Here is a 17,180-nt window from a genome sequence, read left to right on the forward strand (position 1 = left end):
TTCTCAATACTTTGTTATATACCCTTTGTTGGCAATGACACAGGTCAAACATTTTCTGTAAGTCTTCACAAGGTTTTCACACACTGTTGCTGGTATCTTGGCCCATTCCTCCATGCAGATCTCCTCTAGAGCAGTGATGTTTTGGGGCTGTCGCTGGGCAACACGGACTTTCAACTCCCTCCAAAGATTTTCTATGGGGTTGAGGTCTGGAGACTGGCTAGGCCACTCCAGGACCTTGAAATGCTTCTTACGAAGCCACTCCTTCGTTGCCCGGGCGGTGTGTTTGGGATCATTGTCATGCTGAAAGACCCAGCCACATTTCATCTTCAATGCCCTTGCTGATGGAAGGAGGTTTTCACTCAAAATCTCATGATACATGGCCCCATTCATTCTTTCCTTTACACGGATCAGTCGTCCTGGTCCCTTTGCAGAAAAACAGCCCCAAAGCATGATGTTTCCACCCCCATGCTTCACAGTAGGTATGGTGTTCTTTGGATGCAACTCGGCATTCTTTGTCCTCCAAACACGACGAGTTGTTTTTACATATCTGACCATATGACATTCTCCCAATCCTCTTCTGGATCATCCAAATGCACTCTAGCAAACTTCAGACGGGCCTGGACATGTACTGGCTTAAGCAGGGGGACACGTCTGGCACTGCAGGATTTGAGTCCCTGGCGGCGTAGTGTGTTACTGATGGTAGGCTTTGTTACTTTGGTCCCAGCTCTCTGCAGGTCATTCACTAGGTCCCCCCGTGTGGTTCTGGGATTTTTGCTCACCGTTCTTGTGATCATTTTGACCCCACGGGGTGAGATCTTGCGTGGAGCCCCAGATCGAGGGAGATTATCAGTGGTCTTGTATGTCTTCCATTTCCTAATAATTGCTCCCACAGTTGATTTCTTCAAACCAAGCTGCTTACCTATTGCAGATTCAGTCTTCCCAGCCTGGTGCAGGTCTACAATTTTGTTTCTGGTGTCCTTTGACAGCTCTTTGGTCTTGGCCATAGTGGAGTTTGGAGTGTGACTGTTTGAGGTTGTGGACAGGTGTCTTTTATACTGATAACAAGTTCAAACAGGTGCCATTAATACAGGTAACGAGTGGAGGACAGAGGAGCCTCTTAAAGAAGAAGTTACACGTCTGTGAGAGCCAGAAATCTTGCTTGTTTGTAGGTGACCAAATACTTATTTTCCACCATAATTTGCAAATAAATTCATAAAAAATCCTACAATGTGATTTTCTGGATTTTTTTCCTCAATTTGTCTGTCATAGTTGACGTGTACCTATGATGAAAATTACAGGCCTCTCTCATCTTTTTAAGTGGGAGAACTTGCACAATTGGTGGCTGACTAAATACTTTTTTCCCCCGCTGTATATACATTATTATTTTGGGGGGGATTTCGATTTATCAGGGGATGCTGCAGAACTCTCAGTGGCACTTGGACAATAATTTCCTCCTCCAGGTTAGATGGACATCATATTGTATAATTTGTGTCTCCTCTTTTCATATGCCTAGATTAGATGGTTGCAGGCATTTTTATGGTGAAAATTTGCTTCCCCAAACGTGAAACTCACGTGATGCTTATGGAAGAGGGGAAAGGACAGAGAGGGAGAGAAAGAAACCTGACTCAACTCAAACTAAACTGTCTATCGTACAGCAGATCGCGTGTCCAACTCCAAACCCATACAACTGAATAGATAATAGCATATCATGAGCGCAATACTTACAAAACAGAGCTGAGAGCTCTCCTTGCAGAATGGGGCCCAAATAGGCTATAAATATCCCATGTTTTTGTCTCTCTCATACACCTACCGATGATCATTTATATCAATAACGCAATGAAAAATCGTTATAATTTTTTATGATTCTTACATTTTAAAGATTTCACCACCAGGGGCTGCTGCAGCACCTCCAGCACCCCTACTTCCAGCGGCTATGTTACCGTGTGTGGCTATAATATGAGACCTCACACTACAGTATATTAGACCCCTTATGTCACCATCCTATCGTGGATTACATCATCCGTATACAATGTATGGGGGGACATTTTTTCCAGAAGAAAGAGAGGATTTCCTGACAAGGAAGCTAATGACGGGGGTGGGGGGACACTATGCAGGCATTGTCACTGCAGAGGAATGGAGTCCCCCTTACATGTATTTTCCTTGGTCAAGCCTTCCTCCGGTCAACTGTGGATTATTTATTGCACTAGTCTAAAGCCTGTCAATTCTCTCAGGGGAAGTGGATGAGACAGACAGTGTGCATAAATAAGAGCTGGGAGTGTAAACATGCTAAACAGGAGCTTAGAGACAGGATTTTGCTGTTGATTTTCACTTTTGGTTCTGTATAAAGAGTTGTTTTGTATTGACATTGAATGGCCCATTCCTTGCAGGTTTGTTATTGCGTATGAGATATTGAGTGAGCATGTGTTTGCATGAGAGTGTCTCAAAGAGGTTGATAGATGATGTTAGGGGTGTTGCCGATGACAACAGTGCCTCCTTTTCATGGCCCCGATTTTGGCAGTGGTGAAAACATTCTACCTCCTAAAGCACAGTCACAATCCTGGTCATGGTGGTCCTAACATAACATTTAACCAGGCTTCCTAACGTTCCCCTAACTTTTGCCCAGTGTGATTAACATGATGTTAGTACAGTACTGGTGATTCTAGGGTCCCAACTTACCTCCATGATTGAAGTCCTGCGGGCGGTGGTTGGGGTAGGGGTGCGGGTGGTGGGGGTGGTCGTAGCCATGGTGAGGGATGTGCTCCTGGGCCTGTTGAGGGTATGAGGGGGGCTCTCGGGGATCTGTGTGTGTGTAGTTGTTGTTGTCAGCCTCTGAGGGATGGCTCTCGTACAGAGGATTCTCAGACACCTGGAAGTCATTCTGTTCCCGCTCAAGCTGGTGGGTGAGTCTAGACTGAGCGCCTAGACAGATAACAGACAGATGGATAGAATTTTAGGAGAAGGAGGATTTCAACCATGGCTTTTATCAAGGTAAAGATGTTTAACCTCACTTTGTCCTTGTTTCTCCAGTGGCACATTGTTGTATCTATTGATGTGAACTGTGATCACAGCACTTGGATTGTAGTTATATGATTCCTCATGGACTGGGACAGGACCACAGAGCAGTAGCTATGTCAGTGGGCAGACAACTCTCCCCTGACCCTGAGAAACATAGCCTTAGGTTAGCTCTCTGTCCACCACTTCTGACCCCACTTCAGCCAACCCTGTGTGTGTGCTTGATTAGTGTGTGTAATACAATAGCTATTGGACTCCAGTGGTGGTGAATAATTAATTATATGAGCCCTCTGCAGTTTAGGAAGCCCTCTCAATAAGGGACGTGGAGGGACTGAGAGCGGACTAGCCGATAACGGGGGACTTTATGTCTTTGTTTTGGACTCTTAGTTTTTTACCTAAAACTGGCCCAAAAGGGCAGAGGGTTCTTTTTAGGTCCCTAGTGTCTCAGGCAGTGTTTGTGCACGGGTGACTCAGTGTGTTTGGGTTCCTAGCTACACGCGAGGGCCATAGTTAGAGGGGGTAGGGCAGGCTGGGATGGAATGGGGTCACACACCCTTTTAAGGCCTTGCTTGATGTCCTGAGAACAGTTCACAAACCCTTTCCTCCCTCCCCCGGGAAGTGACGAACTTCCCACAGTCGCTCTCCTGGGCCACTGGCGTTTCCTCCGTTTATTCCTTTTGAGTCAGAGAGGGCGGCACGGGGCATTTGATTGAGGACAGCTTACCCAGTCACCCCCCCCCCCCCAATAGGTAAACAGATGGGTCAGATGTGCAGACCTCTACCTGTGTGGTGAGGCTCAGTGTCTCCTGAATGTGGTCGTCCTGGTCGTCCTGCCATGGTGGGGTCTGTAGGGTCAGATATATGGCCATCAGCTACTGGGGAAGGGGGAGATAGGAAAAGAGGAAGAGAGCAGGAGTGCAGAGAGAGGGTGTTACTTTTATTGGTTCCATAGTTTTCGTAAACACATGCATTTCCAAGCCGGTCCGTCTCGCAGAGTTAAGGGCCATTTCACACACAGGAAATCTGCTTGAGATAACTTTACTAATATAGGAGAAAATCTAGAGTAGGCCTGTGGAGGCATATTGCACCATAAGTTTACTTCTTATACCATGTGTGTATCAGTTGTGTGTAGCTCTGTATCAGTACCCGTTTCCTCGCAGTTCTCCCCTCCGTGTCCTGTGCAGCACCTCCACAACAGGGCGGTGAAGATATTCTGCTTTTCTCTGTACACTGGCCGGGTAGAGAGCTTGTACCTAAACACACATAAAAACAAGGTCACACACAAACCAAAAACATTGGATTACACCTGATTACATTACTAATTGGCACATATTAAATATATTGCAACTCCTATTTGCCATATCTTTAATGTGAGTCTTGTGAAAAGTATTTGTCCACAATTCTGAAGAGATGCTGAAGTGATTCCACTACCCAGCAATGGTAAAGCTCCCTTTACTTGCTCTAACATCCGACCAATCAGCTTGCTGCCAGTTCTCAGTAAATTTATGGAACTGACTTTCAGCATCCTTATAGGGAAGGGCACTCAACATGTACTGCACTGACACAAATTACTGTTGATTGTCTGAATGAAGAAGATTGTGGGAGTTGTATTGTTAGACTTCAGTGCTGCTTTTGATATCATTGATCATAATTTGTTATTGAAAAAACTTTACATCTGCCATATCATGGATAGAAAGCTACAGTATGTATCTAATAGAACAGAGGGGTTTTACTTTAATTGGAACTTCTCTAATGTAAAAAGTGTGGTATTCCACAAGGGAGCCTTCTTGGACCTTTACTGTTTTCACTAATGATCTACCATTAGCCTTAAACAAAGCCTATGCGCACAGATGATTCAACACTATACTATAACATCTGCAAAATATGTGTATGTGACCAATAACATTTGAAATTTGATTTATACATGTCAGCACCCACACTTGCAAAATCACTGCAACCCTAAACAAAGAGTTGCAGTCAGTTTTAGAATGGGTGCCTAGTAATAAACTAATCCTGAACATATTGAAAACTAAAAGCAGAGTGCGAATTACGGAGGGCCCAGGTGGGTCTCAGACCCCCTGAATGAGACATGAGTCGCACTAAATGCAACAAAGTCAAACTTTGGGGGGGGGGGGGGGGGGGGGGGGGGGGGGGGTTCTAAATAATGCAACCATTCTTCTATTTGTTTAAAATTCAATTTGTACTGCTACAGTGGTAAATATTAAAATAAAAGCTTATTCCAAATTTAACATACACCCCCACCTCTGTGCCATGGTTTTAAAAAATGTATTCCATGTGGCTGCACAGTTATTGGGATGCACTTGTCATCCTGGGAAAGTCCCATATCTCAGCCCCTTTTCAGGTGTCCCAACTTTTCTTTCTACAAAAAATGCTGCAATTAGTTTGGAGTGGACGAACATGCGCATGTAGTCTACTTTTTGAAGTGATTTGTTTGACAATAAGATGAAAACATCATGACTGGTTGTGTTCATGCACCCCCCCAAATTTTTTTTAAAAATTATTATCCTTAAATGGCGTCTTTACTATTAGGTCCATTAAAAAAAGTGTGCACCATAGGAGGTCCCGTGAAAAGAATTGAGACACCCCGAATGTGACGGCATAATTCACACTCAGGGAATGATTTGTACTAGACCTCAGCTGAATCTGGTAATTAATGATGTGGCTGTTGATCAAGTAGAGGAAAATAAAGTTATTGGTGTTACCGTACACTGTAAATGATCATGGTCAAGGCATTTTGATTCTATTGTAAAGATGGGGATGGGTCTGTCTGTGATGGTGCATTTTTAACACCACTTTCGACCAAACAAGTCCAGCAGGCTCTGGTTCTATCACATCTATTGCCCAGTTATATGGTCAGGAGCTACAAAGAAGGAGCTAGGAAAGCTGCAGCTCACAACAGAACAGCATGTCTTGCGCTTCACTGTAAACAGAAGGTCAATATCAACAAGATGCATGCCAGTCTCTCTTGGCTCAAAGTAGAGTAAAAATGTACTGCATCACTTCTTGTTTTTATGAGAAATATTACTGTGTTAAAGATTCCAAGTTGTCTGTATAATTAAATAACATACAGCTCTGACAGACATACTTACCCCTACCAGACATGCCACCAGCGGTCTCTTCGTAGTCCCCAAATCCAAAACAAATTTAAGGAAACGCACAGTATTATACAGAGCCACGTTTACATGGAACTCCCTTCCATCTCAAATTACTCAAACAAACAGCAAAATGTGCTCAAAAACAACAACAAATAAAACAACACCTCACGGCACACCGCCTCTCCCCTATCTGACCTAAATCAGGTGTACAGTGGGGAAAAAAAGTATTTAGTCAGCCACCAATTGTGCAAGTTCTCCCACTTAAAAAGATGAGAGAGGCCTGTAATTTTCATCATAGGTACACGTCAACTATGACAGACAAAATGAGAAAAACAAATATCCAGAAAATCACATTGTAGGATTTTTAATGAATTTATTTGCAAATTATGGTGGAAAATAAGTATTTGGTCAATAACAAAAGTTTCTCAATACTTTGTAATATACCCTTTGTTGGCAATGATACAGGTCAAACGTTTTCTGTAAGTCTTCACAAGGTTTTCACACACTGTTGCTGGTATTTTGGCCCATTCCTCCATGCAGATCTCCTCTAGAGCAGTGATGTTTTGGGGCTGTCGCTGGGCAACACAGACTTTCAACTCCCTCCAAAGATTTTCTATGGGGTTGAGATCTGGAGACTGGCTAGGCCACCCCAGGACCTTGAAATGCTTCTTACGAAGCCACTCCTTCGTTGCCCGGGCGGTGTGTTTGGGATCATTGTCATGCTGAAAGACCCAGCCACGTTTCATCTTCAATGCCCTTGCTGATGGAAGGAGGTTTTCACTCAAAATCTCACAATACATGGCCCCATTCATTCTTTCCTTTACACGGATCAGTCATCCTGGTCCCTTTGCAGAAAAACTGCCCCAAAGCATGATGTTTCCACCCCCATGCTTCACAGTAGGTATGGTGTTCTTTGGATGCAACTCAGCATTCTTTGTCCTCCAAACACGACAAGTTGAGTTTTTACCAAAAAGTTCTATTTTGGTTTCATCTGACCATATGACATTCTCCCAATCCTCTTCTGGTTCATCCAAATGCACTCTAGAAAACTTCAGATGGGCCTGGACATGTACTGGCTTAAGCAGGGGGACACGTCTGGCACTGCAGGATTTGAGTCCCTGGCGGTGTAGTGTGTTACTGATGGTAGGCTTTGTTACTTTGGTCTCAGCTCTCTGCAGGTCATTCACTACATTTACATTTACATTTTAGTCATTTAGCAGACGCTCTTATCCAGAGCGACTTACAGTTAGTGATTACATATATTTGTTATACTGGCCCCCCGTGGGAATCGAACCCACAACCCTGGCGTTGCAAACGCCATGCTCTATCAACTGAGCTACATCCCTGCCGGCCATTCCCTCCCCTACCCTAGACGACGCTGGGCCAATTGTGCGCCGCCCATGAGTCTCCCAGTCGCGGCCGGCTGCGACAGAGCCTGGATTCGAACCAGGATCTCTAGTGGCACAGTTAGCACTGCGATGCAGTGCCTTAGACCACTGCGCCCGTGTGGTTCTGGGATTTTTGCTCACCGTTCTTGTGATCATTTTGACCCCACGGGGTGAGATCTTGCGTGGAGCCCCAGATCGAGGGAGATTATCAGTGGTCTTGTATGTCTTCCATTTCCGAATAATTGCTCCCACAGTTGATTTCTTCAAACCAAGCTGCTTACCTATTGCAGATTCAGTCTTCCCAGCCTGGTGCAGGTCTACAATTTTGTTTCTGGTGTCCTTTGACAGCTCTTTGGTCTTGGCCATAGTGGAGTTTGGAGTGTGACTGTTTGAGGTTGTGGACAGGTGTCTTTTATACTGATAACAAGTTCAAACAGGTGCCATTAATACAGGTAACGAGTGGAGGACAGAGGATCCTCTTAAAGAAGAAGTTACACGTCTGTGAGAGCCAGAAATCTTGCTTGTTTGTAGGTGACCAAATACTTATTTTCCACCATAATTTGCAAATAAATTCATTACAAATCCTACAATGTGATTTTCTTGAAAAAAAAATCTCAATTTGTCTGTCATAGTTGACGTGTACATATGATGAAAATGACAGGCCTCTCTCATCTTTTTAAGTGGGAGAACTTGCACAATTGGTGGCTGACTAAATACTTTTCCCCCCCACTGTATGTATATGTAAACTGATGTACAGGTAACTGCCAAAATAATGGAAACGCTTGAGTAAATGAGGGAAAATATAGTGAAAGCAGGTGCTTCCACACAGGTGTGCTTCCTAAGTTAATTAATCAATTAACATCCCATCATGCTATAAAAATGCTGGGCTGGCCATTATTTTGGCTACCAAAACTATGCCCCCATAGGATGGCAATGCCCACAACCACAGGGCTTGAGGGGTCACTGAATGGTTTGATGAGCATGAAAATGATGTAAACCATATGCCATGACCATCTCAGTCACCAATCTAATTGAACTCTTCAAAAGGAAAAGAGGACCAAGGCACTCTTCATATAATTAATTAAAATGCCTTTATTTGTATGGCATGTTCAATGGAAACAAAGATTAAAAACTCTGACGCGTTTCGGCTGCATGGCTGTCGTCAGGGAGTACAAAGATATGATAATACAATGTCCTCTTTTGAACAGCGTTTTCCAATCAACCCTGATTTGAAGAGGGAGTGCTTACAGAATTCATTGGACAACACCTAGTAAGCAATACTTTACACATTAAAAAGTAAAATACTGTAGATATGTTATCAAAATGCAAATCAAGGCTAGAAGCATCAGAACCCCTAGAAAAGTAGTTCTAACCTTGAATATGACTGGGCAAAGTGGTAAGAATAGGAGAGGCATCTATTTTATAGTACACTAGATCACAGCAAACATGGACCAAAGCAGTCTAAACATAGCTGAGGGCAATAGAGCAATATGTCCACTAGATGACAGCAAAGGGACCTCTCACGACCCTACAGGAAAAGTGAGAAATCCATATCTTCATTTAAACCAGGGTGTTTAGTGGCCTGTAGTTTGTAAATCCAAAAACGTTCCCTTTGGTTTAGCTGTTTAAGACGGTCCCCTTTTCTAATTGAGGCCGGATCATGATCAATACCCAATTTAATCAAATTTAACTCTTATTGGAGATTCTGGAGTGGTGCCTGAGACAGTGTTTTCCAACACCATCAGCAAAACACCAAATGATGGAATTTCTTTAGGAAATATACAAAACAAATATGTTTTATTGTCACATACACTAGATATGGGCAGTAAAATTTGTTTTTTTACAGTGTCAGACATAGTAGTATGGCGCCCCTGGAGCAAATTAGGGTTAAGTGCCTTGCTCAATGGCACATCAACAGAGTTTTCACCTCGTCATGTTGTCGCATCCCTCCAATAGAGTTCGAGGCAGTTGTAGAATCTTTGCCAAGGCGCATTGAAGTTATTTTGGCTCGTGGTGGCCCAACACCCAATTAAGATACTTTATGTTGGCGTTTCCTTTATTTTGGCAGTTACCTGTATGTACTGTATGTATGCAAGCGTGTAATTGAAAGATGCTACTGAATCTAAGCCTATAGTATAGGTCTCTGTTTTTTTTAGCATTATGTTAGTACAGGACCTTCCATATTCTTATTTTAAATGTACATACCTCTGTCCTTGATCTGTTTTTGTCTATTAATATTCTGTATTATGTCATGTTTTATGCTTTCTGTGGATCCCCAGGAAGAGTAGCTGTTGCAATAGCAAAAGCTAACGGGGATCCTAATAAAATAACAAAATAAAACTAGAAAAATACATTTACTGAAGTAAATGTGGTGTGCTTGCTAGTCTTGAAGTATTTATGGTTGTGAAATAATAGTAGTAGTGGTAATGGTACAGACGGCAGTAGTAATGGCAGTGGTAGTAATAGGGTTTTCATAGGATATGTGTTAGTTATAGTCAGAGGCGTCATGCCCATAGGGGGCACAAGGGCAAGTGCCCCCTCAGATGTGATTTCAGATGTTAAATTCATTACTAAACTTATTTGAGCATAATTATTTATTTTAAAAAATATGTCAGCGGTATTTTGCGGAGGGGGCACCCTCAGTGGACCAGGCAAAGAGTACCCCCCCTATTCTCCCTAGTAAGTGGTTCCTTCCAAGGTTCACCACACACAGCGTTTGATTTGATTTTACCTGCCGGCGATGGGTAGGACTCGCAGGAGTAGACTCAGTGCCAGGATAAAGTGACTAAGGGGAAGTTGAAACCGGCGAGGGGGCACAATGTTTTGGGTTCTTGCATTGGAATTAAATTCAATAATGCTTATATCATGCTATACCACAATAAACATAAAGTTCAAATGCTGAGACTCCAAGATCATTGAGTGCTTTTGAAGTGACAGGTAGGCTACAGATTTCGCGCCAATCTACGCTGCGCTGTATCAGCACAATGGACAGTGCCCTACACACTAAAGCAAGGCCGTTTTGGTAATGAATATAGGCTACAAGATAGATAGGCTGTTAGTAATAGTTGAATTACGCTATGTGCATGCAGCCGTACACACAGCTGTCTTATCAAAATAATGCAAACTAAATGCTGAAAGTAGTAGCCTAGTTATTCATGCATGAAAACAAAAATATTGAATAGCAGTTTGGCTTAGAATACCGACACTGTGAATGCGAACGAATGAATGCGAACAGAACAAAACAGCGGTACCAAGTAGTAGGGCTAGTAAACAAAATATCAGGTCGATAAAGTCATGACACAATCTATATTTAGGCTAGTTACATAAACGGTAAACAATAGCAGTAAACAAAAAGCGAATGGAGATCCAAATAACCAAAACATAGCCTACTACAGTGAGATGCAGCCATGCACAGCTGTCTTGCCAAATAAATAGACCTATGGAAGGTGATGTCCATCACACGTAGCTGTGTGTGTGGAAAAACATCACAGGTAAGACATTTAACATGTTTAGTATAGTCCATTTGTAACTCCACTCGCTACTTGTAGCTGTATAGTCCATTTGTTTGTGTTGTTGGTCTTGGCTAGCTTAATGTTCTAGTCGGTAGCTAGCTAGCGCTCACTCATGTGGCTGCTAGCACAGTCATGAAAAGGGGCATGAGGGAAACCCTACAATATTATGTTTTTCTAAGTAGTTGAGAACCCTCTGGAGCAGGCAATGTTGAAAAGTCATCTTTACACATGTTGTTGTACTTTTCTTAAATGTTGTTTTGTAATTAACTAAAACAAGCAGACAACAAGAAAATTGCTTTTGAAAAAGATTACGTTTTTTGCTGTGAGCCAATGGGGTAACCTATGTAACCACATGTTGTTTTCCCCACAGGCAGGTGTTCTATCTAATACCGACTGGGACTATGGTAGTAAAAAGCTGTGTTGAAGCAATCTAAATTGACATGTCTATAGAGCTTTCATGCAAATGTAAAATGGTTATAGTTCAAAAAGTATAAATGGTATCCAAAACCTGCATTCAAGCAACCTATTGCAGAACGGTCTGTACGTTTTAAAAGGGTAATCTGCAGTTGCTACATACATTTTTTTACTCATAAATTAATGATATGTACCCATTGATTCTTGAAGAATATAAATTATAAATGTCTCATGAGCGTTCAACTGTCGTACACCATCAGAACCCAAAATATTAGCTTGTTGTACTCCAACGTTTGTAAACAAAGTAAATGTAAACAAACACTATATAGCATCAAACCATGGTTAAACCTATAATTTTGATATAATGGATGGTCAGTCCTTGCATCCATAGCTGTGTCTATGCATCTCTCCGTTTTTTACCGAAACAGGGGCAGGGAGGACTCTTTGTTATTGTTACAACTGCTGGTTGCCGCTTTAAGTTTGAAGGGCATTTCTAGCTTAAACGGCGGAAGACCGTTTCCCATTCAAGTCTATGGCCATTGAAATGCATTGGGATTTATGCAAATATGGTTGTAGTGTGAAAAGTATTATTGTAACAGTGTTTAACTGTTGAGTTGAATGCAGCCTTGTACGTCTGTCAGTGCCAGGTGTGTGTGATTGTAATTAAATGCTTGGCCTTCAGTATATAACCTGGCTGATTCCCATTACCATGACAAGGTTGGCGTGTGCAGGCAGAACAGGAGCGGCAGCATTGGGCTAGTCCATATTCAGAAGTGGATCTGAGTTATGCCATGGCTCAGGTCTCTATTGAATTGTGGATTTGTACATATAACATTTTTATGTCCTGTGTATGAGAGCTTCCAGGGAACATGTAACTGGAGCTGAAGAAGATATAACTTAGAAAGAAAATAAATGATTGTTGATCGCTACCTATTATTCCCATGCTCCACTCCTTGATGTTAAAGAACCTGTGTGTGTTTTTAGATTAGTCGCGAAGACCTCACCTCGCGTATAAAAACAAAAAAGGTGTTGTAGTACGGCTACAGGATATGCTTATTTATGGTTAATCCCCCGACCAGGCCTGGAATTTCGTGATTTTAGGGGCAATGCCATTTGACCTTCAAGTAGTAGATGCCCAATCTGCCAGGGCAACAAGGCCATCTATTAGGGCACCAAGGACATTAACCAAAATAGCCAATTAAATGTTTTTGAAAAACAGTAGCTATTCTCTTAAGAAAAACATAAGTGTATGAAATGTACATAAATAATTAGCCTACATTTCAAGTCTACAATACCCCATAATGACAAAACAAAACCAGGTTTTTTGAAATATCTGCAAAAATTACATTTACATAAGTATTCAGACCCTTTACTCAGTACTTTGTTGAAGCAGCGATTACAACCTTGAGTCTTCTTGGGTATGACGCTACAAGCTTGGCGCACCTGTATTTGGGGAGTTTCTCCCATTCTTCACTGCAGAACCTCTCAAGCTCTGTTAGGTTAGATGGGGAGCGTCGCTGCACAGCTATTTTCAGGTCTCTCCTGAGATGTTCGATCGGGTTCAAGTCCGGGCTCTGGCTTGGCCACTCAAGGACATTCAGAGACTTGTCCCGAAGCCACTCCTGCGTTGTCTTGGCTGTGTGCTTAGGGTCGTTGTCCTGTAGGAAGGTGAACCTTCGCCCCAGTCTGAGTCTTGAGCGCTCTGGAGCAGGTTTTCATCAAGGATCTCTCTGTACTTTGCTCCGTTCATCTTTCCCTCAATCCTGACTAGTCTCCCAGTCCCTGCAGCTTAAAAACATCCGCACATACTGCCACCACCATGCTTCAACGTAGGAATGGTGCCAGGTTTCTTCCAGACGTGATGCTTGGCATTCAGGCCAAAGAGTTCAATCTTGGTTTCATCAGACCAGAGAATCTTCCTTCTCATGGTCTGAGAGTCCTTTAGGTGCCTTTTGGCAAACACCAAGTGGGCTGTCATGTGCCTTATATTGAGGAGTGGCTTCCGTCTGACCACTCTACCATAAAGGCCTGATTGGTGGAGTGCTGCAGAGATGGTTGTCCTTCTGGAAGGTTCTCCCATCTCCACAGAGGAACTCTGCAGCTCTGTCAGTGACCATTGGGTTCTTGGTCACCTCCCTGGCCAAGGCCCTTATCCCCCTGATTGCTCAGTTTGGCCAGGCGGCCAGCTCTAGGAAGTGGTTCCAAACTTCTTCCATTTAAGAATGATGGAGGCCACTGTGTTCTTGGGGACCTTCAATGCTGCAGATATTTTTTGGTACCCTTCCCCAGATCTGTGCCTCGACACAATCCTGTCTTGGCGTTCTACGGACAATTCCTTAGACCTCATGGCTTGGTTTTTGGTCTGACATGCACTGTCAACTGTGGGACCTTATATAGACAGGTGTGTGCCTTTCCAAATAATGTCCAATCAATTGACTTTACCACAGGTGGAATCCAATCTAGTTGTAGAAACATCTCAAGGATGATCAATGGAAACTGGATGCACCTGAGCTCAATTTCAAGTCTCAGAACAAAGGGTGTGAATACTTATGTAAATAAGTTTATTTTTTTATTTTTATATACATTTGCAAACATTTCTAAAAACCTGTTTCACATCATGGGGTATTGTTGTGTAGATTAATGAGGGAATTTTATTATTTAATCGATTTTAGAATAAGGATGTAATGTAACAAAAGGTGGAAAAAGGGAAGTGGTCTGAATACTTACCGAATGCACTCAGCTCAGAAGTACCAGTCAAAAGTTTGGACACACACAAGTATTTCTCTTTATTTTTACTATTTTCTACATTGTAGATTAAGAAATCAAAACTATGAAATAACACATATAGAATCATGTAGTAACCAAAAAAGTGTTAAACAAATCAAAAGATATGTTATATTTGAGATTCTTCAAATAGCCACCCTTTGCCTTGATGACAGCTTTGCATTCTCTCAACCAGCTTCATGAGGTAGTCACCTGGAATGCTTTTCCAACAGTCTTGAAGGAGTTCCCACATACTGTATGCTGAGCACTTGTTGGCTGCTTTTCCTTCACTCTGCGATCCAACTCATCCCAAACCATCTCAATTGGGTTGAGGTTGGGTGATTGTGGAGGTCAGTTCATCTGATGCAGCACTCAATCACTCTCCTTCTTGGTCAAATAACTCTTACACAGCCTGGTGGTGTGTTTTGGGTCATTGTCCTGTTGAAAAACAAATGATAGTCCCACTAAGCGCAAACAAGATGGGATGGCGTATCGCTGCAGAATGCTGTGGTAGTCATGATGGTTAAATGTGCCTTGAATTCTAAATAAATCACTGACAGTGTCACCAGCAAAGCTTCCCCACACCATAACACCTCCTCCTCCATGCTTTACGGTGGGAACTACACATGTGGAGATCATCTGATCACCAACACGCGTCTCACAAAGACACGGTGGTTGGAACCAAAAATCTCAAATTTGGACTCCAGACCAAAGGACACATTTCCACCGGTCTAATGTCCATTGCTCGTGTTTCTTGGCCCAAGCAGGTCTCTTCTTATTATTGGTTTCTTTGCAGCAATTCGAACATGAAGGCCTGATTCAGACAGTCCCCTCCGAACAGTTGATTTTGAGATGTGTCTGTTACTTGAACTCTGTGAAGCATTTATGTGGGCTGCAATTTCTGAGGCTGGTAACTCTAATGAACTTATCCTCTGCAGCAGAGGTAAATCTGGGTCTTCCATTCCTGTGGCGGTCCTCATGAGAGCCAGTTTCATCATAGCGCTTGATGGTTTTTGCGACTGCACTTGAAGAAACTTTCAAAGTTCTTGAAATGTTCCGTATTGACTGACCTTCATATCTTAAAGTAATGATGGACTGTCGTTTCTCTTTGCTTATCTGAGCTGTTCTTGCCATAAAATGGACTTGGTCTTTTACCAAATAGGGCTATCTTCTGTATATATTATTTGATACACTGCCGATTTTGCAGGTTTTCCTACTTACAAAGCATGTAGAGGTCTGTAATTTTTATCATAGGTACACTTCAACTGTGAGAGACGGAATCTAAAACAAAAATCCAGAAAATCACATTGTATGATTTTTAAGTAATTAATTTGCATTTTATTGCATGACATAAGTATTTGATACATCAGAAAAGCAGAACTTAATATTTGGTACAGAAACCTTTGTTTGCAATTACAGAGATCATACGTTTCCTGTAGGTCTTGACCAGGTTTGCACACACTGCAGCAGGGATTTTGGCCCACTCCTCCATACAGACCTTCTCCAGATCCTTCAGGTTTCGGGGCTGTCGCTGGGCAATACGGACTCTCAGCTCCCTCCAAAGATTTTCTATTGGGTTCAGGTCTGGAGACTGGCTAGGCCACTCCAGGACCTTGAGATGCTTCTTACGGAGCCACTCCTTAGTTGCCCTGGCTGTGTGTTTCGGGTTGTTGTCATGCTGGAAGACCCAGCCACGACCCATTTTCAATGCTCTTACTGAGGGAAGGAGGTTCTTGGCCAAGATCTCGCGATACATGGCCCCATCCATCTTCCCCTCAATACGGTGCAGTCGTCCTGTCCCTATTGCAGAAAAGCATCCCCAAAGAATGATGTTTTCACCTCCATGCTTCACGGTTGGGATGGTGTTCTTGGGGTTGTACTCATCCTTCTTCTTCCTCCAAACATGGCAAGTGGAGTTTAGACCAAAAAGCTCTATTTTTGTCTCATCAGACCACATGACCTTCTCCCATTCATTTACATTTTAGTCATTTAGCAGACGCTCTTATCCAGAGCGACTTACAGTTAGTGAGTGCATACATTATTTTTATTTTATTTTTTATTTTATTTTTCATACTGGCCCCCCGTGGGAATCGAACCCACAACCCTGGCATTGCAAACACCATACTCTACCAACTGAGCTACATCCCTGCCGGCCATTCCCTCCCCTACCCTGGACGACGCTGGGCCAATTGTGCGCCGCCCCATGGGTCTCCCGGTCGCGGCCGGCTATGACAGAGCCTGGATTCGAACCAGGATCTCTAGTGGCACAGCTAGCACCTCCTCTGGATCATCCAGATGGTCATTGGCAAACTTCAGACGGGCCTGGACATGCGCTGGCTTGAGCAGGGGGACCTTGCGTGCGCTGCAGGATTTTAATCCATGACGGCGTAGTGTGTTACTAATGGTTTTCTTTGAGACTGTGGTCCCAGCTCTCTTCAGGTCATTGACCAGGTCCTGCCGTGTAGTTCTGGGCTGATCCCTCACCTTCCTCATGATCATTGATGCCCCACGAGGTAAGATCTTGCATGGAGCCCCAGAACGAGGGTGATTGACCGTCATCTTGAACTTCTTCCATTTTCTAATAATTGCGCCAACAGTTGTTGCCTTCTCACCAAGCTGCTTGCCTATTGTCCTGTAGCCCATCGGTCTTGTGCCGGTCTACAATTTTATCCCTGATGTCCTTACACAGCTATCTGGTCTTGGCCATTGTGGAGAGGTTGGAGACTGTTTGATTGAGTGTGTGGACAGGTGTCTTTTATACAGGTAACGAGTTCAAACAGGTGCAGTTAATACAGGTAATGAGTGGAGAACATGAGGGCTTCTTAAAGAAAAACTAACAGGTCTGTGAGAGCCGGAATTCTTACTGGTTGGTAGGTGATCAAATACTTATGTCATGCAATAAAATGCAAATTAATTACTTAAAAATCATACAATGTGATTTTCTGGATTTTTGTTTTAGATTCCGTCTCTCACAG

General features: G+C 43.0%; 1 protein-coding gene across 1 annotated transcript in view; it reads right to left on the reverse strand.

The window, feature by feature from the left end:
• The window catches only part of LOC311130331 (multimerin-2-like), a 59,481-nt gene that overhangs the window by 8,002 nt on the left and 34,299 nt on the right, over window positions 1-17,180 (reverse strand). The window contains exons 3-5 of the mRNA XM_084163060.1: window positions 4,159-4,265; window positions 3,795-3,887; window positions 2,677-2,919 (exon numbers count right to left, since the gene is read on the reverse strand). Of these exons, the coding sequence (XP_084019186.1) occupies window positions 2,677-2,919; window positions 3,795-3,887; window positions 4,159-4,265 (443 nt within the window). The remainder of the gene's footprint in view (window positions 1-2,676; window positions 2,920-3,794; window positions 3,888-4,158; window positions 4,266-17,180) is intronic.

This window comes from Coregonus lavaretus, assembly GCF_964263955.1.
Source record: "Coregonus lavaretus genome assembly, chromosome: 1".
NCBI classification, from domain to species: domain Eukaryota; kingdom Metazoa; phylum Chordata; class Actinopteri; order Salmoniformes; family Salmonidae; genus Coregonus; species Coregonus lavaretus.